The 23,486-nt window shown below is 46.8% G+C and overlaps 1 protein-coding gene across 1 annotated transcript in view; it reads left to right on the forward strand.

Annotated features, from left to right (window-relative positions):
* Window positions 1-23,486, forward strand: part of CRHR1 (corticotropin releasing hormone receptor 1) — a 130,753-nt gene that overhangs the window by 63,734 nt on the left and 43,533 nt on the right. Inside the window, exon 3 of the mRNA XM_025196920.1 lies at window positions 13,386-13,505. Coding sequence (XP_025052705.1) covers window positions 13,386-13,505 — 120 coding nt within the window. The remainder of the gene's footprint in view (window positions 1-13,385; window positions 13,506-23,486) is intronic.

Genomic DNA, 23,486 nt, shown 5'->3' on the forward strand with positions numbered 1-23,486 from the left:
GAGGAGTTTCCTTGTATGGAGGAAGTTGCCTACCAAGTTAGGAAGCTGAAATTGTAGGTGAATTAGCATTCCTAAGGAGTGTCTCTGAATAGTACCAGTTTACAGAGTTCTATTATATGATATTGCCTTCAAAGACTGCTAAGGGTTTAAGATGAGATAGAAGAGTAAGAATTGTCTAGTACAGTGGTTTTCAGCCTGTGGTCCTCAGTCTCCTTGGGGTCTGCTGGCTATGTCAAATGGGTCTGTGAAAGATGACTATGAACAATCAAAAGTATGTGACTACCCACACTTACAGTTCAGAGGCGTCCACAACTCCATTCAACACTTCCAAAGAGGTCTGCACCTCCATTCAAAAAATTTTAAGGGTCCACAAATAAAAAGAGGCTGAAAAAAAACTGGTCTAGTATGATGAAAAGCACAGAAAAGGGACAGCACTTATGTCTGGTTATGGTGATAGATGTATCCATGATCTGGGTCTTGAAAAGGAAGTTCTGAGTGACTGGACAGGGGGTGATAACAGTAAACTGATGAGTCTTCTCTGTCCTTCCCCTGTCCCATGAAAAACAGCAGCTAACAGATTTAGAGCAAATGAAAGAAAATATTTCATGCAGCCAAATGGTCAGCCTCCCCGCCTCTGGAGAGTGCGAAGTCTGATACCAGTACTGAATTAAGGTAGATATATGGACAGTACAAACACCTGCAGTTTGGCATGTTCCCTTTTGGGCTCATCCTCACAAGATTATAAAACCTGAGTCCATTAAAGGAGTTCATTGTCTGCCTTTGATGTGTCAGGGGCAGCCATGGGTAGAGTGAGTATGGACAGTTAGTCTGAACTGGTGTAGGAAATCATTCTTACTCCACCTTGGGCTATAATAGATTCATAGATTCCAGATTCATAGATTCCAGGGTCAGAAGGGACCTCAGTGGGCCATCTAGTCCGACCCCCTGCCCTTGCAGGCAAGAAAAGGGTCACCAAACCTGGGATCATGTGATCCCAGCCAGGTGCCTGTCCAGTCTCCTCTTGACCCCCAAGGATGGAGCGAGCACCACCTCCCTTGGGAGCCCATTCCAGATCCTGGCAACCCTGACCATGGAGAGCTTTTTCCTAATGTCCAGTCTAAACCTACTCTCCAATAGCTTGTGGCCATTGTTCCTTGTTGTTCCAGGGGGTGCTCTGGTAAACAGATCATCGCCTACTTCGTGTTGCTCCCCACTCATGAATTCGTATGCCGCCACAAGGTCCCCTCTCAACCTTCTCTTAGAGAGGCCGAAAAGGTTAAGGTCCCTTAGCCTTTCCTCATAGGGCCTTCCCTGCAGGCCTCCAATCAGATGAGTGGCTCTTCTTTGGACCCTCTCTAGGTTGTCCGTATCCCGCTTGAACTGCAGCATCCAGAGCTGGACATGGTACTCCAGCTGTGGCCTGACCAGTGCTGCATAGAGAGGGAGAATCACCTCCCTGGACCTGTTTGTGAAGCACCTACGGATGCGCGACAAAGTGCGATTGGCTCTGCCAACTACTTCATCACATTGGCGACTCATGTTCATCCTGGAGTCAACAGTGACTCCAAGAACTCTTTCTGCCTCAGTGGTGCTGAGGTGTCCCCCAAGCCTATAGGTATGATGGCAGTTTTTCCTCCCTAGGTGCAGCACCTTGCACTTGTCCTTATTGAATTGCATCCTGTTGTTCTCTGCCCACTTCCCCAACCTGTCGAGATCAGCCTGGATCTGGTTCCTCCTTTCCAGGGTGTTAGCTTCACCCCATATTTTTGTATCATCCATGAATTTGGACAGGGTGCTTCCCACCCCCTCATCCAGATCACTGATGAAGATGTTGAACAGCACCAGCCCCAGAACTGAGCCCTGAGGGACTCCACTGCACACATCTTTCCAGGTTGACACTGACCCATCCACCACCACCCTCTGAGTGCCACCCCTGAGCCAGTTCGCTACCCAGTCTACCATGTAATCATCCATGGCAAATCTCCTCAGTTTATTAATAAAGATGGTATGGGATACCGTGTCAAAGGCCTTCTTGAAGTCCAGATACATAACATCCACCTCGACTCCTGCATCTAAGCATTTGGTGGACTTGTTGTAAAAAGAAACTAGATTAGTCAAGCAGGACCTGCCTGCTATAAACCCATGTTGGTTGCCCCTCCATATCACATTAGCCAGTGGGCTCCCACAAATGTGTTCCTTGATAACTTTTTCCTAAGATTTTCCCCGGGATAGAGGTAAGGCTGACTGGTCTATAGTTCCTCGGATCCTCCTTCCTTCCCTTCTTAAAGATTGGGACGACGCTGGCCCTCTTCCAATCCTCCGGGACCTGACCCGATCACCATGAGTGCTCATATATCCTTGCTAGTGGTTCAGATATGACACGCACTAATTCCTTCATTACCCATGGATGAAGTCCCTCCAGTCCCAGTGATTTAAACACGTCCAGTTTCTCCAAGTGTCCTTTTACCATATTGGCACTGACCATGGGTCAGCTGATGTTCCCCTTGTTGCTGTCCGTGATGTGTATTGAGGGTTCGTCTAGATTCCTATTTACGAAGATAGAGGCAAAAAAACTCATTGATGACCTCTGCCTTGTCCCTGCTATCTGTCACTAAGCCCCCTGCCCATCATGTAGGGGTCCTATGCTACCCTGCATGCTCTTTTTGCTCCCAACATATCTAAAGAAGGACTTTTTATTGTCTTTAATCCCTGCTGCTAGCCTAAGTTGTAGAGCTGCCTTGGCCTTCCTGACCGACTGCCTGCAGGTGCGGGCCAAGGAAATGTACTAGCTACCCCTCGCTAGCTACCCCTCGCTTCCACTTTCTGTATGCTACTTTTTTTGCCCTTAAGGTATCCTGGATGACCCTGGTTAGCCAAAGGGGCTTCCTGGCCCCCTTGTCCCCTTTTCTCTGCCATGGGATTGTCTCACTCTGAGCCCAAAGAATGGTATCCTTAAGGAATGAACACCCTTCCTGGACCCCCCAAAGCATCTAGGCTCTTGGTTCCTAGTACCCTGCTAACCAATCCCCTGAGTCTATTAAAGTCAGCCTTTTTAAAGTTTAGCACCTGCGTCCTGCTAGATATAGTGCCTGCCCTTCTCTGGATAGTGAATTTTATCATTTGGTGATTGCTGTCCCCTAAGTTGCCTTGAATCTGCAGGTCCCCCACCAGGTCATCCCCTGTGGCCAACACCAAGTCAAGCAAGGCATTACCCCTGGTGGGACTCCTTACCTCCTGTCTTAGGTGGAGGTCCTGAATACAGGTTAAGAACCTGCGTGAGCGGTTAGATCTAGCTGACTGTTCCTCCCAGCATATGTCTGGGTAGTTAAGGTCCCCCATGACTACCATGTACCTAGACTGCACAGCCTCTGAGACCTGCCTGGAAAATTCCCCATCTAGCTCATCCTCCTGGTGCGGAGGCCTGTAGAAGACCCCCACCACCAGGTCCCTTTCCCCCTGACCCGCTTTGATCCTAGCCTACAGAGTCTCTGCTTGCTCATCCTCTGATCCCAATTTGATTAGGGAAGACGCATACTGTTCTTGGACATAGAGAGCAACACCCCCTCCTTTTTTCCCTTCTCTATCTCTCCTGTACAACCTATAGCCCTCTATTCCTACTACCCAGTCATGAGTAGAGTCCCACCAGGTTTCCGTTGGAGCCACTAGGTAAAAGTTATTGCTCGCAAGCAAGAGATCCTCTTGCTTGTTTCCCATGTTCCTGGCATTTGTATATATACATTTAATTCCCCTGGTGGCTACCCCCAGATCGCCCCTATACTCCTGTCTAATAGGTTCTTTGATACTTACCTGGGCTGATCTAGTGGGTATCTCATGGTTTAGTGTTCTGTGGATCCCTCCGTCCTTGTCCTCCCCGTCCCCCAACGAACCTAGTTTAAAGCCTGCCGGAGGACATCAGTCAACCTGAAAGAGACCACACGCTTACCTTTGGAGGAGAGATGTAGCCCATCCTACCCGATAATGTCAGGCAAGACATGCCCCATGGATGAGGCTAGCTGCTATGGTGGGTAAGGGCATACTGACTGGTTTCATCAGTCACCTTGTCAGATCTCCTACCAGCAAACCGTGGCAGCCTACAGAGCTGAGGAGGATTCAGCAATTCTCCTGGCCCTCCTTGTTCCCACTGAGGTCACTGGCAATGTTCCCACTGCAGAAAGGCTTGGTTTCTTTGCATTCCCCAGAAAGTACCATCATCTCTTTGTGTATTGTTCACAGCATGATGAGGGTGGTCACAAAAGGGCATTTTTATGGGATACCTAGTAAATTTTCTGAAGTTTACTGTCTGCTGACCCCGCTCTGTGACAGTTGTCACCTGGGGAATCTCAGAAAACAATCCTCCCCACAACACCAGTTGAAGGGACCAACAAAACCCCCATGCAAATTTGAGTCCCATTAAACCCAGTGGTGGCCTTCTGTAATCCGTCTGCACAGGCAAGAACTCCATCAAAAGCATAGAAGCCAAACTCATCATTTCATTCTATTCTATTCAGACATTTATGTCTTCTTTCTCGTGTGAACATCTTCCAGCCACATACTTAAAAATTTCACTAGCATATCACAGGGTGGGTTGTTTTCTCTCCAAACCCCTCATCTTGGGGAGAATGAATTGTGCATGGAGAGGAGGGTTTGCTTACAGTGTTATGAAGGTTGCCAGTCCTTAGAGAGCTCACCCACTTGCACTAGCACACTATAGCCATCCAGTGGATGGGTGCAATTTCCCCATACTAAAATCCTGTTATCGTTAAGGAGAGGTTTGTTTTGGCAAGACTGGAGGTGTCATTTCAGAGTTTGCCCTCCTGTCACTCCTGAGGTGATGTTGATCTTTTGAAGGCTGAGACCAAGAGGCATGAAAACGCTGGACTGGTGTATAATATTTACCCTGTGTAATCACATTTTAGCCATCCTCTGGGTTGCATAAAGGAAGAACAAAGAAAAATGAACAGGCTCTCATCTCCTTGAGCAAACCCTCTTCCTTGCTAGATACGTGGATTATTTACATCTCACAGATGCACACACTGCAGAGTCCTTTGCTCCTATTAAAATACCAGATCTTTGAGCAACTCAAGATACAAGGAGAAGAAAAAAACCTGAACAGATTTTCGGTGTGTCCCCCCACATGCAAGATATTCAGCCCCATACTTTGATACATTCAGTGAGATCTTTTCCCAAGTCAGTGATGTGACAGAAATGATAAGGTTTCCACCACTTACCTAGAGAGCTGAGGGCAAGCCTGCATTTCTCTGTGCTTGCTCCCTGAGTGTTATTCATGTTGCTGTAAGGAGGTGTAAGCTGAATCCATTATCTCTTTCTTCTAAGGCAACCATCCTATTCTCCAGTATAGACGTGGTCCAGCTGTAGGTGCCCTGGTTTCACTACAGCACAATTATAAGCTGATTGAGTTAAGCCCATGCAAAATGCAATGTGGATGCTCTCAGGTATCCAGGTTGTAGCCGTATTAGTCTAGCAGCAAAAGGAATCAAAACTCAGGGTAAAGGTGATTTCTTTTATTAAACCAACTAGATTTTTGCCAAAAAATATACATATTTTGCAAGCTTTGGGCACAAGCCTGAAAGCTTTCAGGCACAAGGTTTTGGGCACAAGCACCAGAAACCTGAGACCCTGCTACTGCCTTTCTTTGAGGTAATTTGCATCATCACAGAGCTCAAAGACACCTTGCCACCTAAGAAATGGCTGCCCATAAGAGCATTCCATCTTTTTACTCCTCTGTGAAATTTAAAACACCATAACCAAGAAGAAATATGACTACATCCTGTTTACCACCAAACAACTTCGAGGTAAACAGATTATTCCAACTTTTCTCTGAGCCTAATCTGCATATAAAATGAACTGTTCCAAACAGGAGATTTTACCACACCTTCAACTCTCCTATGAAATATGAACTTTCATTTCTACCCAGGCGAACTTTTACAAACTTTTCTCCTATGCCTGAAAAAAGGTACTTGTGCCCAAAAGCTTGCAATTAAAGATTTTTTTTGGAAAAATCTAGTTGGTCTAATAAAAGATATCCCCTTTACCACAAGTTCTGATTCCATGTGGATGCTCTTGCTTTCATTTAAATTGGGCATGCTTTGGCTAACTTAACTAATTAGGAAAGGTTTACGGTAAAGTGAAATAACTTATCCATGTGGTAAAACGTACCAGCAGTTATAACAAATCAATTAGATCAAAAAAATTAGTTATATTGATGTAACTTCCAAAATAAGAGCATCTTTTTCCATGTAGTTTATATTGGTCAGTATTGTAAGGATAGTTGGGTGAGCAGAGTATGAGGGAAATGGGGCACCAGGATGGACTGGGCACTTTACGCCCCAGTTCTCCTCTCCACCTGCACTTCCTGGCTTTGGACTGTGCAACAAGCAGCAGCAGGGGTGTATGTCAGTGAGTGTAGGGCTCTCTGGAAAATGTAGTTCTACAGAGCAGCAGTAGAGTTCCCTGCCACTGGGAGGAGATATCACCCCATTTTTTGCCACCAAAACTTAAAGGTTTTTTGCCCATTCCACATGGAATCTGCAGCAAAAAAAATGAACTGACATCTCTCAGCAGCAGCAAACTTCAACTGCTGCTCCTGTGTGCTGCTTGCTTCCAAAGCCTTGAGAGCAAAAAGGTACAGGGGGAAGGGGAGGGAGGATTGCCCCAGGCACGGTCTGGCCCAGTTGCATCTCTGAGAGTGCTTTCAAAGTAACATATACTGAAGCTGGAAAAAGACATTAGAAACTGTAACAACCTGCAGGTTCCTGCAAGTTGTAGCACAAGCTGTAGTGGGGATGATTTGAAGGGTGACAGCAGGAAGCTCCATGTGCTTCAGGTATTTTGCTCTGAGCACTCAGGGCACCTCATGCCTGTAAGCAGCAGCACTGGGCACACAGGTCTTAGGATAAAGATCCAAGTTCCTGCATTCCATACAGCACCCCTTACTGCACGGTACTCTTAAGCATGAACCACATGAGAGGTGGGAACCGATGAGAACCAGAGTAAAGAGCATGTGATTTAAATCAGCCACAAAGTGAAGAAAGGAAGCATGGTGGGACTTAGACCTCCAGCATATTTGGATGTCCATGCAAAGAACCTGGCAGTAGCATGGAAGCAATGGAAGGAAGAGCTGACTGTACACAGTTTACCATGGTGGGCAAAGATGAGAAAATAAAGGTAAACCTTTTCCATTACCTCATTGGGACAAAGGAAAGAGAAGTGAATGCACCAGTTTTACTTGAAGGACCCAATACAATAGAGCAACTGATGAAGATGTTTTCATAAGTACTGTGACTCCAGAAAAAATAAGAGTGTGGAAAAGTTCTGGGGAGTTTTTTGTTTGCTTGTTTGTTTGTGTAACCAGAAACCAGAATCCAGAAAAAGGAATAGATAGTTATGTTACTGAGCTGCAAACATTGGCATCCACATGCAATCTTGAGAACATAACAGTCTCCCTTACAAGAGATGGAATTATTTGTGCGACATCTGATCCTAAGCAGAGGGAGAGATTGTTGAGAGAGGCTCATCTGACTCTGGATAAGTCTGTTCAAATTTTATGAGCAGCTGAGTTATCTAAAGAATTAAAACAGTTGCTAGTGTGGAACAAATACACGGGATCAATGTAAAGGAAAAAAGGTGACCTGAGAATGTAGTCCCCAGGCCCCAGTGTGGCACTGCAGGAAACTATGCGAGACAGAAAAAGTTTCTAGATTCTGGGCAAGATGCCTGAGCTTTGGGAACAACCGTTTTGTGTTCCAGTGCTGCGACAACCCCAAGAGAAATCAAGCTACAATACATGCAGTAGGGGAGGACACCGACATTTTTTATAAGGAAGATGAAGTCTTCTCCATGATTTTAGCAGACCCAAATACTCTGAACATACAGGCACTACAAATGAAAACTGCTAAACAGCCATCTGCCATATTTGCAACATAGTGGAGCAGCAACCAGTCAGATTGCAGCTTGATTGTGGTGCCAGCTGCAATGTAATTAATGCAGAACTACACAGCAACGATATCAAATTGGAGAGATGTGAGCAGATACTGGTGATGTACAATAAAACAGCTATACAACCAGTGGGTAAATACAGATTATCAATACAAAATCCAGAAAACAGTACCACCTGAAGTTCATAGTGATTGACACTGAAGAAAGCTGTCCACTGTTAGGCGACCAAGCAGTGCAAGCCATGGACTTACTCTCACTGCAACAGCAGAATATCCTCCACATGATAGGAGGGAAGAAGTACAGTGTGATCCTTGGTAGATATTTTACAGGAGTACAAAGATGTATTTGAGGAAAACAGGCACCTAAAGGGAAAGCTCAAGTTTGGAATTCACCTGCAAGCACAGCCTATACTACTGCTAAAATGAAGAGTACTAGCCCTGGTGGAGCCACTCAAAATGGAACTAACAAGCCTGACAAGAATGGATATTGTAAAAGTATTGGAAATTAGCACCGACTGGATCAGCAACCTGCTAGTAGTAAGAAAACTATCTTGCAAACTGAGGATCTGTATAGATCCAGAACCCCTGAACAGGGTATTGAACAGAAGCCATTATCTGTTGCACTCTTTCAAGGACATACTGCCTATGTATGAACTGTCAAAGACAAAGTATTCATGATTTGTGATGTAAAAAGTAGGTTTTGGCATATTGAGCTAAGTGAATTCTCAAGCCATCTGACAATTTTTGCAGCCCCCTGTGGCAGACACCACTGGGCATGAATGCCTGTGGACCTCTTGCCCACCCCAGAGGTGACCCAGCATAGACTGAATCAGGCACTGCAGGGACTTCCAGGAATCAGGATTGTGGCAGATAGCATCCTGATTGTGGAGGATGGAGATAGCAAGGAAGAGGCTATCCATGACCATGTTGCTAAGCTGAGATAGCTCCTAAACAGGTAAAGGCAGAATGTTAAGTTAAACTCAGACAAGCTAAAGCTGAGGAGAAGTGAGTTCCTCTACACTGGATACTTCCAACCTCGGCAGGACTCTGATCTACCTTGTGAAACTGACAGCCATTAAGGGGATGCCCAGACCACAATACGTGAAGGGAGTGCAGATTTATAGGCCTGGCTAGCTATCCAGATTCTGTACACACTTGTCAGAGGCTTGCAAACCTTTGAGACAGCTGATGCACATGGGCTAGGAACAGACATTCAAAAAGCCTGAGCCTGAATTGATTCAATCTTTGCAGGTTAGTCTAATCTGGCTAAGCTAAACCAGTTTGTAACCACACAGACATCTCCTCTGGACTGAAAAAAAATGCAGGCATATGGCTGCAGTGGCTCAAGCTAGAAGCCGGGGGGCACTAGAGCAGCCCTCCCTGCCCTTCCACAATACTGAGCTGAGGGGGCGTGGCCATTCCCCCACAGGGCACTCTGATTTAGGTCCCCCACTTTGTTATCAGCATTTAACACCAGAAAACAAAGTCCCTCTCATTCGTTCAAGCTCCTCTTAAACACCTTTTTCCAAGGAAGGGAACATTCCAAGGAGGGACATTGCCAGCTACCTGTTGATTAGCTCTAAAAAGGACACAGTCCTGTCTGCCTTTTTCCCATCTATCACAGCATGGACTGTAGCCAGCATGTGGTATACTAGCTAATGTTGAGAGGTATCTGTGTAAGGCAGAGGAGAGGGAAGAATCCCTGCTTGGCAGGGGGGCAGCAAGGGGAAGCCAGGCAGATGCCTGCAATCTCTGCCAGAGCTCCAGCCAGGGAGCAGAGGGGAGGGGCCAGCTCTGCTGTGGAGCAGACAGCCCAGCCCACACAGCATGCCAGGATGCTGGGGGTGTCTGGTTTATCTTAAACCAGCAAAGGGTCTGAGACAGACATTGCATAAATCAGTTTGACCCAAATCAGTTAAGTCTGATGCTACATTGAACCAGGTTTATCTCAACCTGGTTTCAGCCATTTTCAGACTGGTTTATATGCATTGAATATCTCTTCTAATACAAGTTTAAACAAGTTTTTGATCACTTAAACTAGTTTATGTGTAATGTCTGTCCCTAGCCCTGAAGGCACCAGTCCTGAAGTATTACAATCTAGCACGACAACTATAGCTACAGTGTGGTGCCTCAGAAGGAGGCCTTGTAGCAGCATTAATGCAGAACCAGCAACCCACAGCATTTGCCAGGTAGGCCCTGACCAATACAGAAAGAGGATATGCTTAAATAGAAAAGGAACTGCTGGTGGTGCTCTTTGGAATGGAACGATTCCACCAGTTCACCTTGGGACAGAAGGTGGATGTGCAGTCTAATCACAAGCTGTTGGAAAGCATTATGAAGAAGACACTCCTCAGTGCACCGAGCAACTCCAGCGCATGCTCTTGAAACTGCAGTGCTATGATGTCAGCATCAGTTACTGTTCAGAAAAGACATGGCTAGTGGCAGATACCCTGAGCAGGGCCAGCCTTCCAGAGTACATCACATGTGGCTTTGTGGAACACTAGATTGAATCTGTCAGTGCACTGCAGTATGTGTGCCTGCATCTCCAAAGGGAGTCTTTGTGGGAGCACAGAATTGGATGAATAGCTAGAGACTGTGGCATGAATTGTACTCCAGGGGTGGCCAGATCACTAGGAGCAGGTGTCCCAGGAAATCATTCCTTACTGGCAGGTTAGGGATGAGCTATACCCTATAAAATGTAATCTGGCATGAAGGTAACAGAGCTGTAATCCCTGCCAATTTGAGGCAGGATTTCATTAAAAGAATATATGCTTTGCACCTGGGAATAGAGGCATACCTATGGCATGCTCAGGAGTGTCTACTGGTCACACACCTACTGCAGAGACTTCCTCAGCCTGATGAAGGGTTTTTAAACCCAAAAGCTTGCTATTTTTTGTTGTTGTTCCAACTGCTTAAATTGGTCTAATAAAAAAGCAGGTTTAGGCTTGATATCAGGAGGCATTACTTTATGGTTAAGACTGCCAGGCTCTGGAATGGGCTCCCAAGGGAGGTGGTGCTCTCCCCTCTTTGGGGGTCTTCAAGAGGAGGTTGGATAGATATCTAGCTGAGGTATTATGATCCCAACACTCATTCCTGCCCAAGGCAGGGGGCTGGACTTGATGATCTGTTCAGGTCCCTTCCGACCTTAGAAACTATGAAAACTTATCTACTGGTCAGGCATGAATTCCCAAATAAGGACATATGTGGAGCTTCCTGGTGTCTTCCTCCAAATCATCCCCACTTCAGCTTGTGTTCCAAATTGCAGAGCCTGCACGTTGTTAAAGAAACCAAATGCAATGTGTCCAGATAGAGTGCGAATCACTTGCTAAACTAGTGCAAAGCCATACGGAGGAAACACCTCAGAATCTTTTGGTGTAACTCTGTGAAGAACCTTAGTATGTCTGTGTTTCAAATAGTTCTGCTAGTGCTGGAAGAGGTGTTTTCAGAAAACAGGCTGGGAGAGAATTGTAAAATATGGGTGGATTTGAAAAGAACGCATTAATGCATTTAGCATCTGATGCATCTAATTTCCATGCTAAGCAGCCTGGTAAAATCTGGAAGCCAAGGACAGCCATTGAGCAGATAGCCCTGATAGGCAAATGAGGCTAAGCCATAACTATAAACTTTTTTCTCCTTTTTTTGCTTAAACTAAACCCTTTGTGGCAGGAGATATTTTTCTCCTTTCTCTCCTCAGCACAAAGGAGGAAGCATCAAGGACAGAAACTAGCACTTTCAGTGGAGTGTTGTCTATAGCTTTTGGTAGAGCATTGTTCAAAGACTGTTACAGACTACCGGGACATGTCAAGACAGACTTTGCAGTCCAGAAACAGAGGCAACCAGTACGCATTCCAATAATACCCTTAGCTTTCCACAATGAATCGTGACTACTACAAAACACTGGAAAGCAAGTTTTGCTTGGTAATGTCTAGCTGAGAACTATGGTAAACACGATTTTGGGCACAGGAAAGAAACAGATACAGCCTCAGGTAGAACAAACACCCTTGTTTAATTCCATTATAGAAATGAAAATGGTCACTTTAAACGGGAAGAGGATAATAAACCTATGGATTTCTAATAAGTAGGGACCTACTGAAATCACGGCCAAAGTGCACTGCGTGGTGGCTTCTTTAGTCTTGCAGTTTTCCAAGCTCGCCTCCTCCCCACCCCCACGCCTGATTGGCAGAGGGGCCTCACTGTTTGCTTCTGAGCAGCAGAGAGGCAAAAAGCACAGTTTTAAATGTGATGCAGTTTTTGCCTCCCAGCCAGTCAGCAGCAAGCAGCAGGGCTGCTAGGGCACCTCGGCCAATCAGCAGCAGGAGCCAAAATCCACACCATATTTAAAACCAGGGTTTTTGCCTCCCCACTGATGAGGAGTGAGCAGTGAGTGGTGGGGCCCCTCCTTCAATTGGGTGTGGGGGCAGACTGGGGAAACTGCAAGATTAAAGGAGCCACTGTGCAGTGCACTTCTGCCATTATTTTGGTAGGTCCCTACTAATAAGTTATTGGAAATATGTAGAGACAGAGGACACACAGTTGAACAAGATGAACCAAATCTTGAAAAAGGATAAGGTCCTTATTGCATGTGGAATACAGAGAGATTGAAATAGAAGACAGGGAGGAACAAGAAACACTAAGTGTTTCTGTTGCTCTTACATCAGGCAAAAAATCAGGCCCCACTCCATTGATGTCCCACATAGAACTGAAATAACTGAGCTCAAAATCTTACTGATGATTCCATGGTACTTGGGGTTTTCAATAACTGAAAGGCAGGGAAAAAGAAACAAAGCACTTAGTTTCATAGTAGTTAGGGGTCAGAAGGGACCTGAACAGATCATCTAGTCTGACCCCCTGCCACTGGCCAGAGCACAGACTGGGATCACACGACCCCAGACAGGTGTTCGTCCAACTTCTTTTTGAATTTACCCAGGGTAGGAGCAAGGACCACTTCCCTAAGAAGTTGGTTCCAGATCCTAGCCACCCTAACAGTGAAATAGTGCCTCTACTTGTTTCAGCACTAATGTCTTCAGTAAGTATAAATGCTTTGCAATAAACTACATTTCTTTCATTTTCTATTGAACACACATTTTCTAACTGTAGAATGTTAATGATCAAATTATGTTAGCATTAAACAGGAATGCTGCTTCATATCTATTCCTGAGATGTAAATAAGATATTTTGCTGTTGTACACGTTGTATTCTATGGACACACGCACATTATATGTATAAAACACTGCAATCTGGCCTGAATGATGCCTACACTAACACAGTATACTTCACTTTTCCATATTATCTGTTACCTTTATAGGGGGAATTTCTTATAGAACACCCTAATTTAAACAAGTTATTGTTCAGCTCACTCCAGGAAAGTGCCATGAGATTGACCCTGGGGTCTTTATTAATGTTGCCTCCTTTTTTCCTTCTGTCCCTCAGGACTCCAGTGCAATGCCTCAATAGACTTGATTGGTACATGCTGGCCCCGGAGTGCTGTGGGGCAGCTGGTGGCTCGCCCCTGCCCTGAATACTTCTACGGAGTGCGGTACAACACTACAAGTAAGGCAGAGGGAACTGACCAGGGGAAAGGCGGGGAGCAGCCACACCAGTGGCATTGATGTTGCAAATGAGTTTGGAATCAGTTGCTCAAAGGCAGGAGGCAGGGGGGTGAAATGGTCACAAATCACTGAGGGAAAAAGAAAAGCCCACTCCTGGCACTGAGGAGCTGGTATCTCCTATGAAGTCAGCACCCACCACGGTATGTGAATGTATAAGAGGGGTCACCCACCATGCCCCTGGATTGAGCCAAGTGGTAGTGGGTAAGGGAGATGTTTCAGGCCACATGCTGGTTGACAAAGAAATAGCTTTTCTCACTGCATGACCCAGTCATTCATATCCAAGGACTGACCAGAGTGATATCCTGTCTCTGATAGTTATTTCAAAGGACGGGTCATGAAAACCCACAGTAACAGATTAAACTGTCCCTTCCACTAAGTCTCATCCTGATCTGTCATAATCAGGAACCAACTTAAGTTCCAAGCATGCATTTTAATTTCCTTTCCAAATTATTTTTAGAAATACCTGTGATTACCCTGGATATTCCTGTTATTCCTATAAAGATCCCATTTCTTTTTTTTAATTCATGCTGATTTGTTGGCCTTAGTGGCATCCTGTAGCAAGGAGTTGCGCAGATGGATTGTGGATCATGTGAAAGGACATTTATCTCCTTTCATTTATTCTGGTCATTATGTTGCTCTAATGTTATGGGGCAGGGAGCACCAAAGCTCTTTATTTCCATTTTGTAGACCATTTATCGCCTTTCTTTGTGCGCAGGGTCTCTATCTTCCAACAGTTGCCTGTCAGCACTGCCCAGTCCTCGAACTACCCTTGTCTAGATGCTTCCAGTAGTTTTAACTTCACAGATCATTCTTGATGAACATACTACTGCTGCTACTAATACTACCTTATAGCACTTAAGTAGCACTATTGCCTAAATGCTTTCCTGGGGAGGTCACAGCCACTATCTCCATTTTGCAGATGGGGAAACTAAGTCACTTCTGTTACTTCACCCCTGTCTGGAGCCCTACTCCCCAACATGTCACTCAGTAACCTATACAGCAGTGGTCTCCACCCTTTTCCAGTAGGCGATCACTTTGGGAATTTAAAGCAAACCAATATGCACCCCCACCCACCTCCCACCACCCAGCAGCTAAGTTTGTAGGGAGGGAAAAGGCGGGGGGGGGGGAGCAGATTGAGGTGGAGGGAGAAAAAAATATTTGGGGGTGCACCCCCCCAGCAGGTAAGTCTGTGGGGGAAGGGGCGAAGTGAAGGAAAAGGGCCATGGTGGGGGGCCAGGGCCCCAGCCCGCACCTGCAGCCTACCCCACCCCACATGCAGATCTGGGGGCACATGCCCCTCCCCCCAATTTGTGCACAGAGCAAGGCGGCTGCCACTGTGCCGTGGACTTTGTGCCCTGGGCTTTACACCCAGAGCCCCAAGCTGCAGTGGGGCTCGGGGTGCAAAGCCCAGCATGCAGCAGCAGCCGCCTTGCCCCACACATGGATCAGGAGGACATGTTGCCCCCTAGGCCTCCATCAAGGTGTGTGCAGCGGCAGGATCTCTCCTTCCCCCGCTCCCGTGTGCCTGGATGAGCCACCTGGGGTCCAACCCTGCCCCGGCCTGGCCTAGCCAGGACCCCACTCACCTTGTGGCAGGGGGCATGGACGGGGATTATCCCACTCACTCAGCCTGGCCCCAGCAACAGGGGGCACAGCTCAGCCCAGCCATGTGCATCCTGCGCTCCTACATGCTGCCGCACCCAGCCACTCCCCATGTGTCCTGCCAGTCGATATCAATCTGGAGGGACCAGCTCCCCCAGACTGAGATCAACTGTCAGGGGCTCCCCAATCAACCAGTCAATCTTAGTTTCATAGTTTCATAGATGTAGGGTTGGAAGGGACCTGAGTAGATCATCAAATCCAACCCCGTGCCTGGGCAGGAGTGAACACTGGGCTCTTATGACCCCAGCTAAGTAATCGTCAAGCCTCCTCTTAAAGACCCCCAAGGTAGGAGCCAGCACTACTTCCCTTGGAAGTTGGTTCCAGACCCTAGCAGCCCTTACTGTGAAGTAGTGCCTTCTAATGTCCAACCTGAACCTACTCTCAAACAGCTTATGGCCATTATTCCTTCTTACTCCAGGAGGTGCTCAGGGGAACAGGGTCTCTCCCATTCCCTGCTGATCCCCTCTGGTAAGTTTATAGATGGCCACCAAGTCCCCTCTCAGCCTTCTCTTGTGAAGGCTGAACAGGTTCAGGTCCCATAGCCTCTACTCGTAGGGTCTGCCTTGCTGTCCCCGGATCATGCGAGCGGCCCTCCTCTGGACCCTCTCGATGCTGGCCACATCCCTCCTAAAGTGCGGCGCCCAGAACTGAACACAGTACTCCAGCTGTGGCCTGATCAATGTCGCATAGAGGGGGAGGATCACTTCTTTGGCCCTGCTTGTGATGCATCTGTGGATGCATGACAAGGTGCAGTTAACCTTACTGACCGCATCCTCACATTGGCGGCCCGTGTTCATTTTGGAATCAATAATGACTCCAAGATCCCTTTCTGTCACTGTGCTTACAAGAAGGAAGTTTCCCAGCCTATAGGTATGCTGCTGCTTCTTACTGCCCAAGCGCAGTACCCTGCACTTGTCAGTAATGAATCCCGTCCTGACTTTGGAAAAGCTGACTTTGACAAGCTAAGGCGGCTTGTCAGAGAGGCCCTAAAAGGCCACAACCCAAAGGAGAAGGATGTTCAGGATGAGCGGTTGCTCCTCAAGGGAGCAATCCTGGATGCGCAACCAAAGTCCATCTCATCTCAGAGGAAAGGCAGCAAAAGGGCACAGCAGCTGCCTTGGCTCTCCAGGGAACTGGCAGACCTCCTGCGTCTTAAAAGGAAGACCTACAAAGGATGATGGGCTAGAACCACCACCAAGGAGGAATACTCTGCTCTGGTCCAGACCTGCAGAGAGCAAACCAGGAAAGCCAAGGCTGCAATGGAACTCCAGCTAGCTACAAATATCAAGGAGAATAAAAAGTCCTTTTTTAGATATGTGGGGAGCCGGAGGAAAAGCAAAAGCAACATTGGACCCCTGCTAATCCAGATGGGGCAACTGACAACCGATGCCCAGGAGAAAGCCAACTTGCTAAATGGATACTTTGCGTCAGTTTTTCACCAGTCCCATGGGACGCCCCTGCCCATTACAAGACAGGGAGGCCCGGGTGAGGGAGATTCCTTGCCCTCCATCGAAGCTGACCTCATGAAGGAAGGCTGGATACCTTCAAGTCAGCCGGCCCTGATAGGTTACATCCAAGGGTACTCAGGGAGCTGGCAAGCATCATAGCTCAGCCCCTGGCATGGATCTTTGAGAGCTCTTGGTGCTCTGGTGAAGTACCCAAAGATTAGAAGAGGGTCAATGTCGTGCCTATCTTCAAGAAAGGGAGGAAAGTAGATCTGGCAAACTACAGACCCATCAGCCTGACCTCTATCCTGGGGAAGGTCTTGGAAAAGATTATCAATGAGGCCATCCTAAACAGACTAGCTGAAGGCAATATCCTCAGGAATACCCAGCATGGGATTGTTGCGGGTAGGTCTTGCTTGACCAATCTCATTTCCTTTTATGACCAGGTGACCTATCACCTGGACAAGGGGGAAGAGATTGATGTCATATATCTTGACTTTTAAAAAGCCTTCGATCTCGTATCCCACGATCACCTCTTGGCTAAACTGGCTAGCTGCGGCCTTGATCTCACCACGATCCACTGGCTGGGGAATTGGCTCAGTGGTAGGGCCCAGAGGGTGGTGGTCGACGGAAGCCAATTGTCTTGGTGCGTGGTCACCAGTGGGGTCCCTCAAGGCTCTGTCCTAGGGCCTATACCATTTAACATCTTCATCAATGATGTGGACATTAGAGTCAGAACCGGACTGGCCAAGTTTGCCAATGACACCAAACTCTGGGGTAAAGCATCCACACCTGAGGACAGGAGGGTGATCCAGGCAGATCTTGACAGGCTCATGAAATGGGCAAACGAGAACCTGATGGTTTTCAACACCAAAAAATGCAAGGTTCTCCACCTTGGGAGGAAAAACCTGCACCATCCTTATAGGCTCAGCAGTGCTACGTTGGTATCACTACAGATGAAAGGGACTTGGGGGTCCTGATTGACCACAAGATGAACATGAGCCTTCAATGTGATGCTGCAGCTAGTAAAGCAAGCAAAATGCTGGCTTGCATCCATAGATGCTTCTCAAGCAAATCCCAGGACGTAATTCTCCCGTTGTACTCAGCCTTGGTGAGGCCGCAGCTGGAGTACTACGTCCAGTTTTGGGCTCCACAATTCAAAAAGGATGTGGAGAAGCTTGAAAGAGAGCCATGCGCATGATCAGAGGTCAGGAAAACAGACCTTATGATGAGAGGCTGAGAGCCATGGGACTCTTCAGCCTGGAAAAGCACAGGCTCAGGGGTGATCTGATGGCCACCTATAAGTTTATCAGGGGTGCTCATCAGGATCTGGGGGAATATCTATTCACCAGAGTGCCCCAAGGGATTACAAGATTGAACGGTCACAAACTCTGCTGCGACCAGTTCAGGCTGGACATAAGAAAGAATTTCTTCACTGTCCGAGCCCCCAAGGTTTGGAATTGACTGCTGTCAGAGGTGATTCAAACACCCACTTTGAATGCCTTCAAGACACATTTGGATGCTTATGTTGCTGGGATCCTATGATCCCTGCTGACTTCCTGCCCCTGGGGCAGGGAGCTGGACTCGATAATCCTCTGGGGTCCATTCCATCCCAAATGTCTATGAAATTTATGAAATCCTATTCTCATTTTCCCATCCCTGTAACCTGTCCAGGTCCAGTTGTATTCTATCCCTCCCTTCTAGCGTGCCCACCTCACCCCAAATCTTGCTGTCGTCAATGAATTTGAACAGGGTGCTTTTCCCCCACCTCGTTCAAATTGCGGGGGTGAAAAGCACAGTGCAGGCCCAAGGACCAAGCCCTGGGGGACTCCACTGCCCACATCCCTCCAGGTCAAATATGACCCATCCACCACCACTCTTTGGGTGCAGCCCCTCAGCCAATTTGCAAACCATCTGACTGTGTAGGCATCAATGCCACAGTTGCCTAGTTTTTTAATGATAATGGGGAAGGAGACAGTGTCAAAGGCCTTCCTGAAGTCCAGAAAGACTGCATCCACCACGACACCTGTGTCCAATGATCTTGTGACCTGATCGTAGAAGGCAGTCAGGTTGGTCTGACAGGACCTGCCTCTAATGAACCCATGCTGGTTGCCCCTGGTCATAATTCCGCCTGCTGGTCCTTCACAGATGTGCTCCTGGATAATTTTCTCAAAGAGCTTCCCCAGGATCGAAGTAAGACTAATGGGCCTATAGTTGCCTGGGTCCTCCCTTCTCCCTTTTTTGAAAATGTGGACCACACTGGCCTTCTTCCAGTCTTCTGGCACCTGGCCAGAGCACCACGAGTGCTCGTAAAGCCGTGCCAGGGGCCCCGCGATAACCCCGTGCAGAGGCCCCACATTACCCAGTGCCTTCTTCATACTTCCTGTGTATTTAAAAAAGGACTTTTTGTTGTTCTTAATCTTTGATGCAAGCCCTAGTTCTGTATCTGCCTTAGCTTTCCTAACAGCCCCCCTACAAACCCGAGCGATGGAGGTATACTCCTCTTTGGTGACAGTCCCTCCCTTCCACTGGGTGCACACCTCCTGAATGCTTTTGGTGAGCCAGGGGGGGCTTTTGAGCACTCTTGCCCCCTTTGCTTCTCGTTGGGACTGTCACCCCCTGGGCTCAGAGGATTGTCTCCTTAAGGAATGACCACTTATCTTGGACACCCGGTTCCCCTACCCTCCAGGACCCCAGTGCCTCTTCTGCCAATTTCAACTCATTGAAGTTGGCCCTCTTGAAGTCAAGGGCTCCTGCCTAGCTGCAAGCCCTTGACACCCTGTGCTGGATGGCGAATTCCAGTAGGCGATGATCACTGTCGTCCAGGTGGTCAGGAACCTGGAGTCCCCTCACCATGTCATCGCCTGTGGCATTCCCCCTGGTGGGACTATGCACCTCCTGGGATCAGGATCAACCAGTTGGTGGACCACTGTTATACAGGGATTGCTTCTACAAGCCAGCTGACATTCTGATGCTCCCCAGCTCTGCACATGGAAGAATGATGGTCCCCTGATCTGGGGATGGGAAGACTTTGGTCCAGACTAAAACCCAGGAACCTCTGAATTTTAGTCTCAGCAGAAGTATTGGCTCACCGCAGTCAAAATCCCCATCCTTTGCTGCTGCCAACCCCTAATGCTTCTGAGAAAGGTGGGAAAAACCCTGACACTTGTAGCAACAGGAAAGGGAGAAAAAAAATCCTGTTTAGCTCCATAGAACAACTAGTAAAGCCCAGAAGCATAAGGAATACCCATAGCGTAATATAGGCATAGCTATCCTCAGATTGTCCCTGACCAATACTTAATCCAGCTTTTCCTTGAACATTTCCAATGATGGAGATTCCACAACTTCCCTAAGCAGTGTTCCACCATTTTTCTGTTCTAAAAGTGAAGTTATTACTGGGTGCATCTACACAAGATGTATACTACACAATTGACTAATTAGCTTCTCAGGAAATGTCACACATCTACACATGCACCCCTGTTAGGCCGAAGTAAACGAATTTACTCTGAAGAAGGATAATACTTGTAAATACACATGTAGAGACTGCCCCAGCTGGCAAGCTAGCCCCATGCTGGAGCACCCTCATGCCCCAGCCAGCCCCTCCACAGCACATTTTGCTGGGGGAGAGCAGGCCCAGATTAGCAGACAGATTCTCCCCCCCCCCCCCCCCCCCCCCCGGTTGGCACTGCTCCAACTTGGCTCAACGTGCTGCACATGAATAAACTGCAGAGCTTACTGCTGCACATGTTCAAATGGCACACTTGGGAGCAATAAACTCCGGGTCAATAAGCTCTGGAGTTTATTTATGTGCCTTAATTGCACATGTAGACACGGCCACTGATAACCAACCTAAACTTACTTTGCTGAAACTTCAAGGCATTAGACTTTGTCCTGCTCTCTGCAGTGAGAAAGCAAAGGTATTCTCCCTCTTTATGGCAGCCCTTTAGATATTTGAAGACTGCTATCATGTCCCCTCTCAAGTACCTTTTCTGCAAGCTGAATATTACCTATTTCCTTCAACCTCTCCTATATGACTTGCCTTGCAAGCCTTTTATCATTTTATCACCCACCTCTGGATCCTCTCTAACTCCTCTATGGTGCTCCACATTTTAAAAAGGACAAACTGCACACTGTACTCTAAATGAGGCCTAACTAGTGCCAAGTAAAGGCACTAACTATCACTTCCCATGTCTTGTACCTCATGCAACTCAAAATCACATTTACCTTTTGTACAGTTATGTCACATTGCAGACTCATATTGAGTCTGTGATCCACCGAGATTCCCAGATCCTTCTCCACAGTCCTGCCATCCAGCCAGGTGTCATACATTTTGTAGCTGTGTTTTTTATTATGCTTTGCAAGGTGCAGCACCTTACATTTGTCAGCATTGAACTTCATCCTGTTAGCTCCATGGAATCATACAAAATTAGGGTTGGAAGGGACCTCAGGAGGTCATCTAGTCCAGCCCCTGCTCAAAGCAGGACCATCCACAACTAGATCATCCCAGCCAAAGCTTTGTCTAGCTAGGTCTTGGAAAACCTCCAAGGATGGAGATTCCACCACCTCTCTGGGTAACCTGTTCCAGTGTTTTAGTACCCTCCTAGTGAGAAAATTCTTCCTAATATCTAACCTGAACTTCCCTTACCGCAACTTGAGAAAGGTGCTCCTTGTTTTGTTATCTCCCACCACTGACAACAGTCTAGCTCCCTCCTCTTTTAAACCTCCCTTCAGGTAGTTGGAAGCTGCTATTAAATCCCCCCTCTGTCTTCTCTTCTCTAAACTAAATAAGCCCAGTATTTTCATGCTGTTTTCATAAGTCATGTGCCCCAGCCCCCTCACCATTTTCATTGTCTTCAATTGGACTCTCTCCAATTTGTCTACATCCTTTCTGTAGTGGGGGCCCCAAAATGGACCACAGTACTCCAAATGTGACTTCACCAGTGCAGAATAGAAGGGAAAAATCTCTTGCCATTCTGATATGGATCCATTTTTAATTACTTTTGCTTGTGGCAAAAGCTTGCGGTGGCAGGTGATACAAATGTTATTTGCAATAGCTCAAAACTACCCAGGTTTTAAGAGCCTCTGTTTTTCTCACTGCTGATCCCAGGCACCTGTTCCCTAAAGTGAGAGGACCCTGAAGAAATTATGTTCTATTTATTCTTTTTCATGTCATTTAGATTAAAATTGCTTGAAAAGGAGTGATGAAGTTCTTCTGCGCACTAGAGATTTAGGGGAGACAAGCCCCGCATTGAGTGTGGTTAGTAGTAAAGGTAGCACGTGGAGAAGAATATAATTTTTTTTCTTTAAAAATATGATGATAATTGTCAACCAAAAAAAATTCCATTGGAAAAATGAATTACCCCTGGTGTTGCCCAGGGAAAAGGAAAATAGACATTTTTTCATTTTATGTTTTTTAATGTTCTTATGCTGCTGATTATCATGACTGTATACAAGGGATTATATTTAATGATGTCAAAGAGACTTAATTTGTGATGTAGGTTTGTTGTCATAGGGACTTTCCAATAAAGCTGCTTCCCAAGACCTCTTAGATTTGTTTGTTTGATCTAAAGGGTGATTTCATTGCTTGGAAGGTTTGTTTGCTCAGTGAAATAGAATAGGTTTCTTTTCTTCCACTTTGATGTTTTCTTTGTCTGGGAAAGATTTTTACAGTGCTTTGATGGTTTTTATAACCTTATCCCTCAGCCATCTTCTTCAGTTTGTCAGGAGGGAAGATGGACAGAGATGCAGAAAAAAAGGACTGTGCAAATAAAAATAAAAAATTCTGGTCACATTTTCATATCCCTTTCATATTACCATTTCTTTTCACTTTCATGAGCTGTGCTTATATTAGGTGAGAAACAGGGAGCAGCTGGGAAATTTCAGTGCTAAGTACTGTGAGGACTTATCAGACATTCATAACCAGAGCATCTGAGTACTCCACAATCTCTGAAATCACTCTATATGCATTGTACAGGTGGGGCAGTAAGATTAGGCTATGTCTGCACTGCAGCTGAAGGTGTAGTGGCAGCCTGGTCAGTTGTAGCCACACTAACTTTAATCATGCTATCTTTGGTACCAGTAGTGTCACTGGGTAGGAGGTGAGGTGGGGACAGTGGATGGGAGAGGTAAATGAGACAGCAGTCCTGCGTACCAGTTTAGAGGGGGTACCAGAATAGTACCACATGCAGGAGTCTTTTTCCAAAGCAGGCATAACCCTATGCCAAACAGTGTGTCTGGAGTGAGTGGGGTGAATGGACTGCCCTCCTGCCAGGAGGCTTTGCCATGGGAGATGTAGCTCCATGTCCAGCAAATCTAAGCTTGCACTGGAGCAAACAGGGTACCAGAGGGAACTCACAGGAAGCCCATAGCCAGGGCTACTGCTGCTGGTGTGCAACAAGCCTGTTCTCTAGCTGCAGCAGCCTGAGCTCATGCTACTACAGCTCCAGTCATAACAGTAGCAGCTGCTACTAGAGTGCAAAGAGCTGGGGAAGTAAGACTATACATCCCTTCCTCAGTGGTCTGCATAATGCCTCCCCCACGAGCCCTGGGTGCTGAAGGAGCTTGCTATGCCTCTCTTGAATACCAATAGCAAAGAACCACAGCTGCATCCAGGGGCCCTGGAAGGCTTGCTAGATTACAGGAATCTCAATTATGTCTGTTTGTCCACCTATATTGCAAAACCTTGTGAAATCCTTACACGATAGCAAGAAAACAACTGTAACGTATGAAAACCAAGAGTCTGACTCATTCAGTATCAACAATGGAGTGAGTAATGCAGGGTTCAAGCAGGAATAACATTTACTTCTCATTCCTGC

The sequence above is a fragment of the Alligator sinensis genome, unplaced genomic scaffold (assembly GCF_000455745.1).
Source record: "Alligator sinensis unplaced genomic scaffold, ASM45574v1 scaffold444_1, whole genome shotgun sequence".
In the NCBI taxonomy this organism is placed as follows: domain Eukaryota; kingdom Metazoa; phylum Chordata; order Crocodylia; family Alligatoridae; genus Alligator; species Alligator sinensis.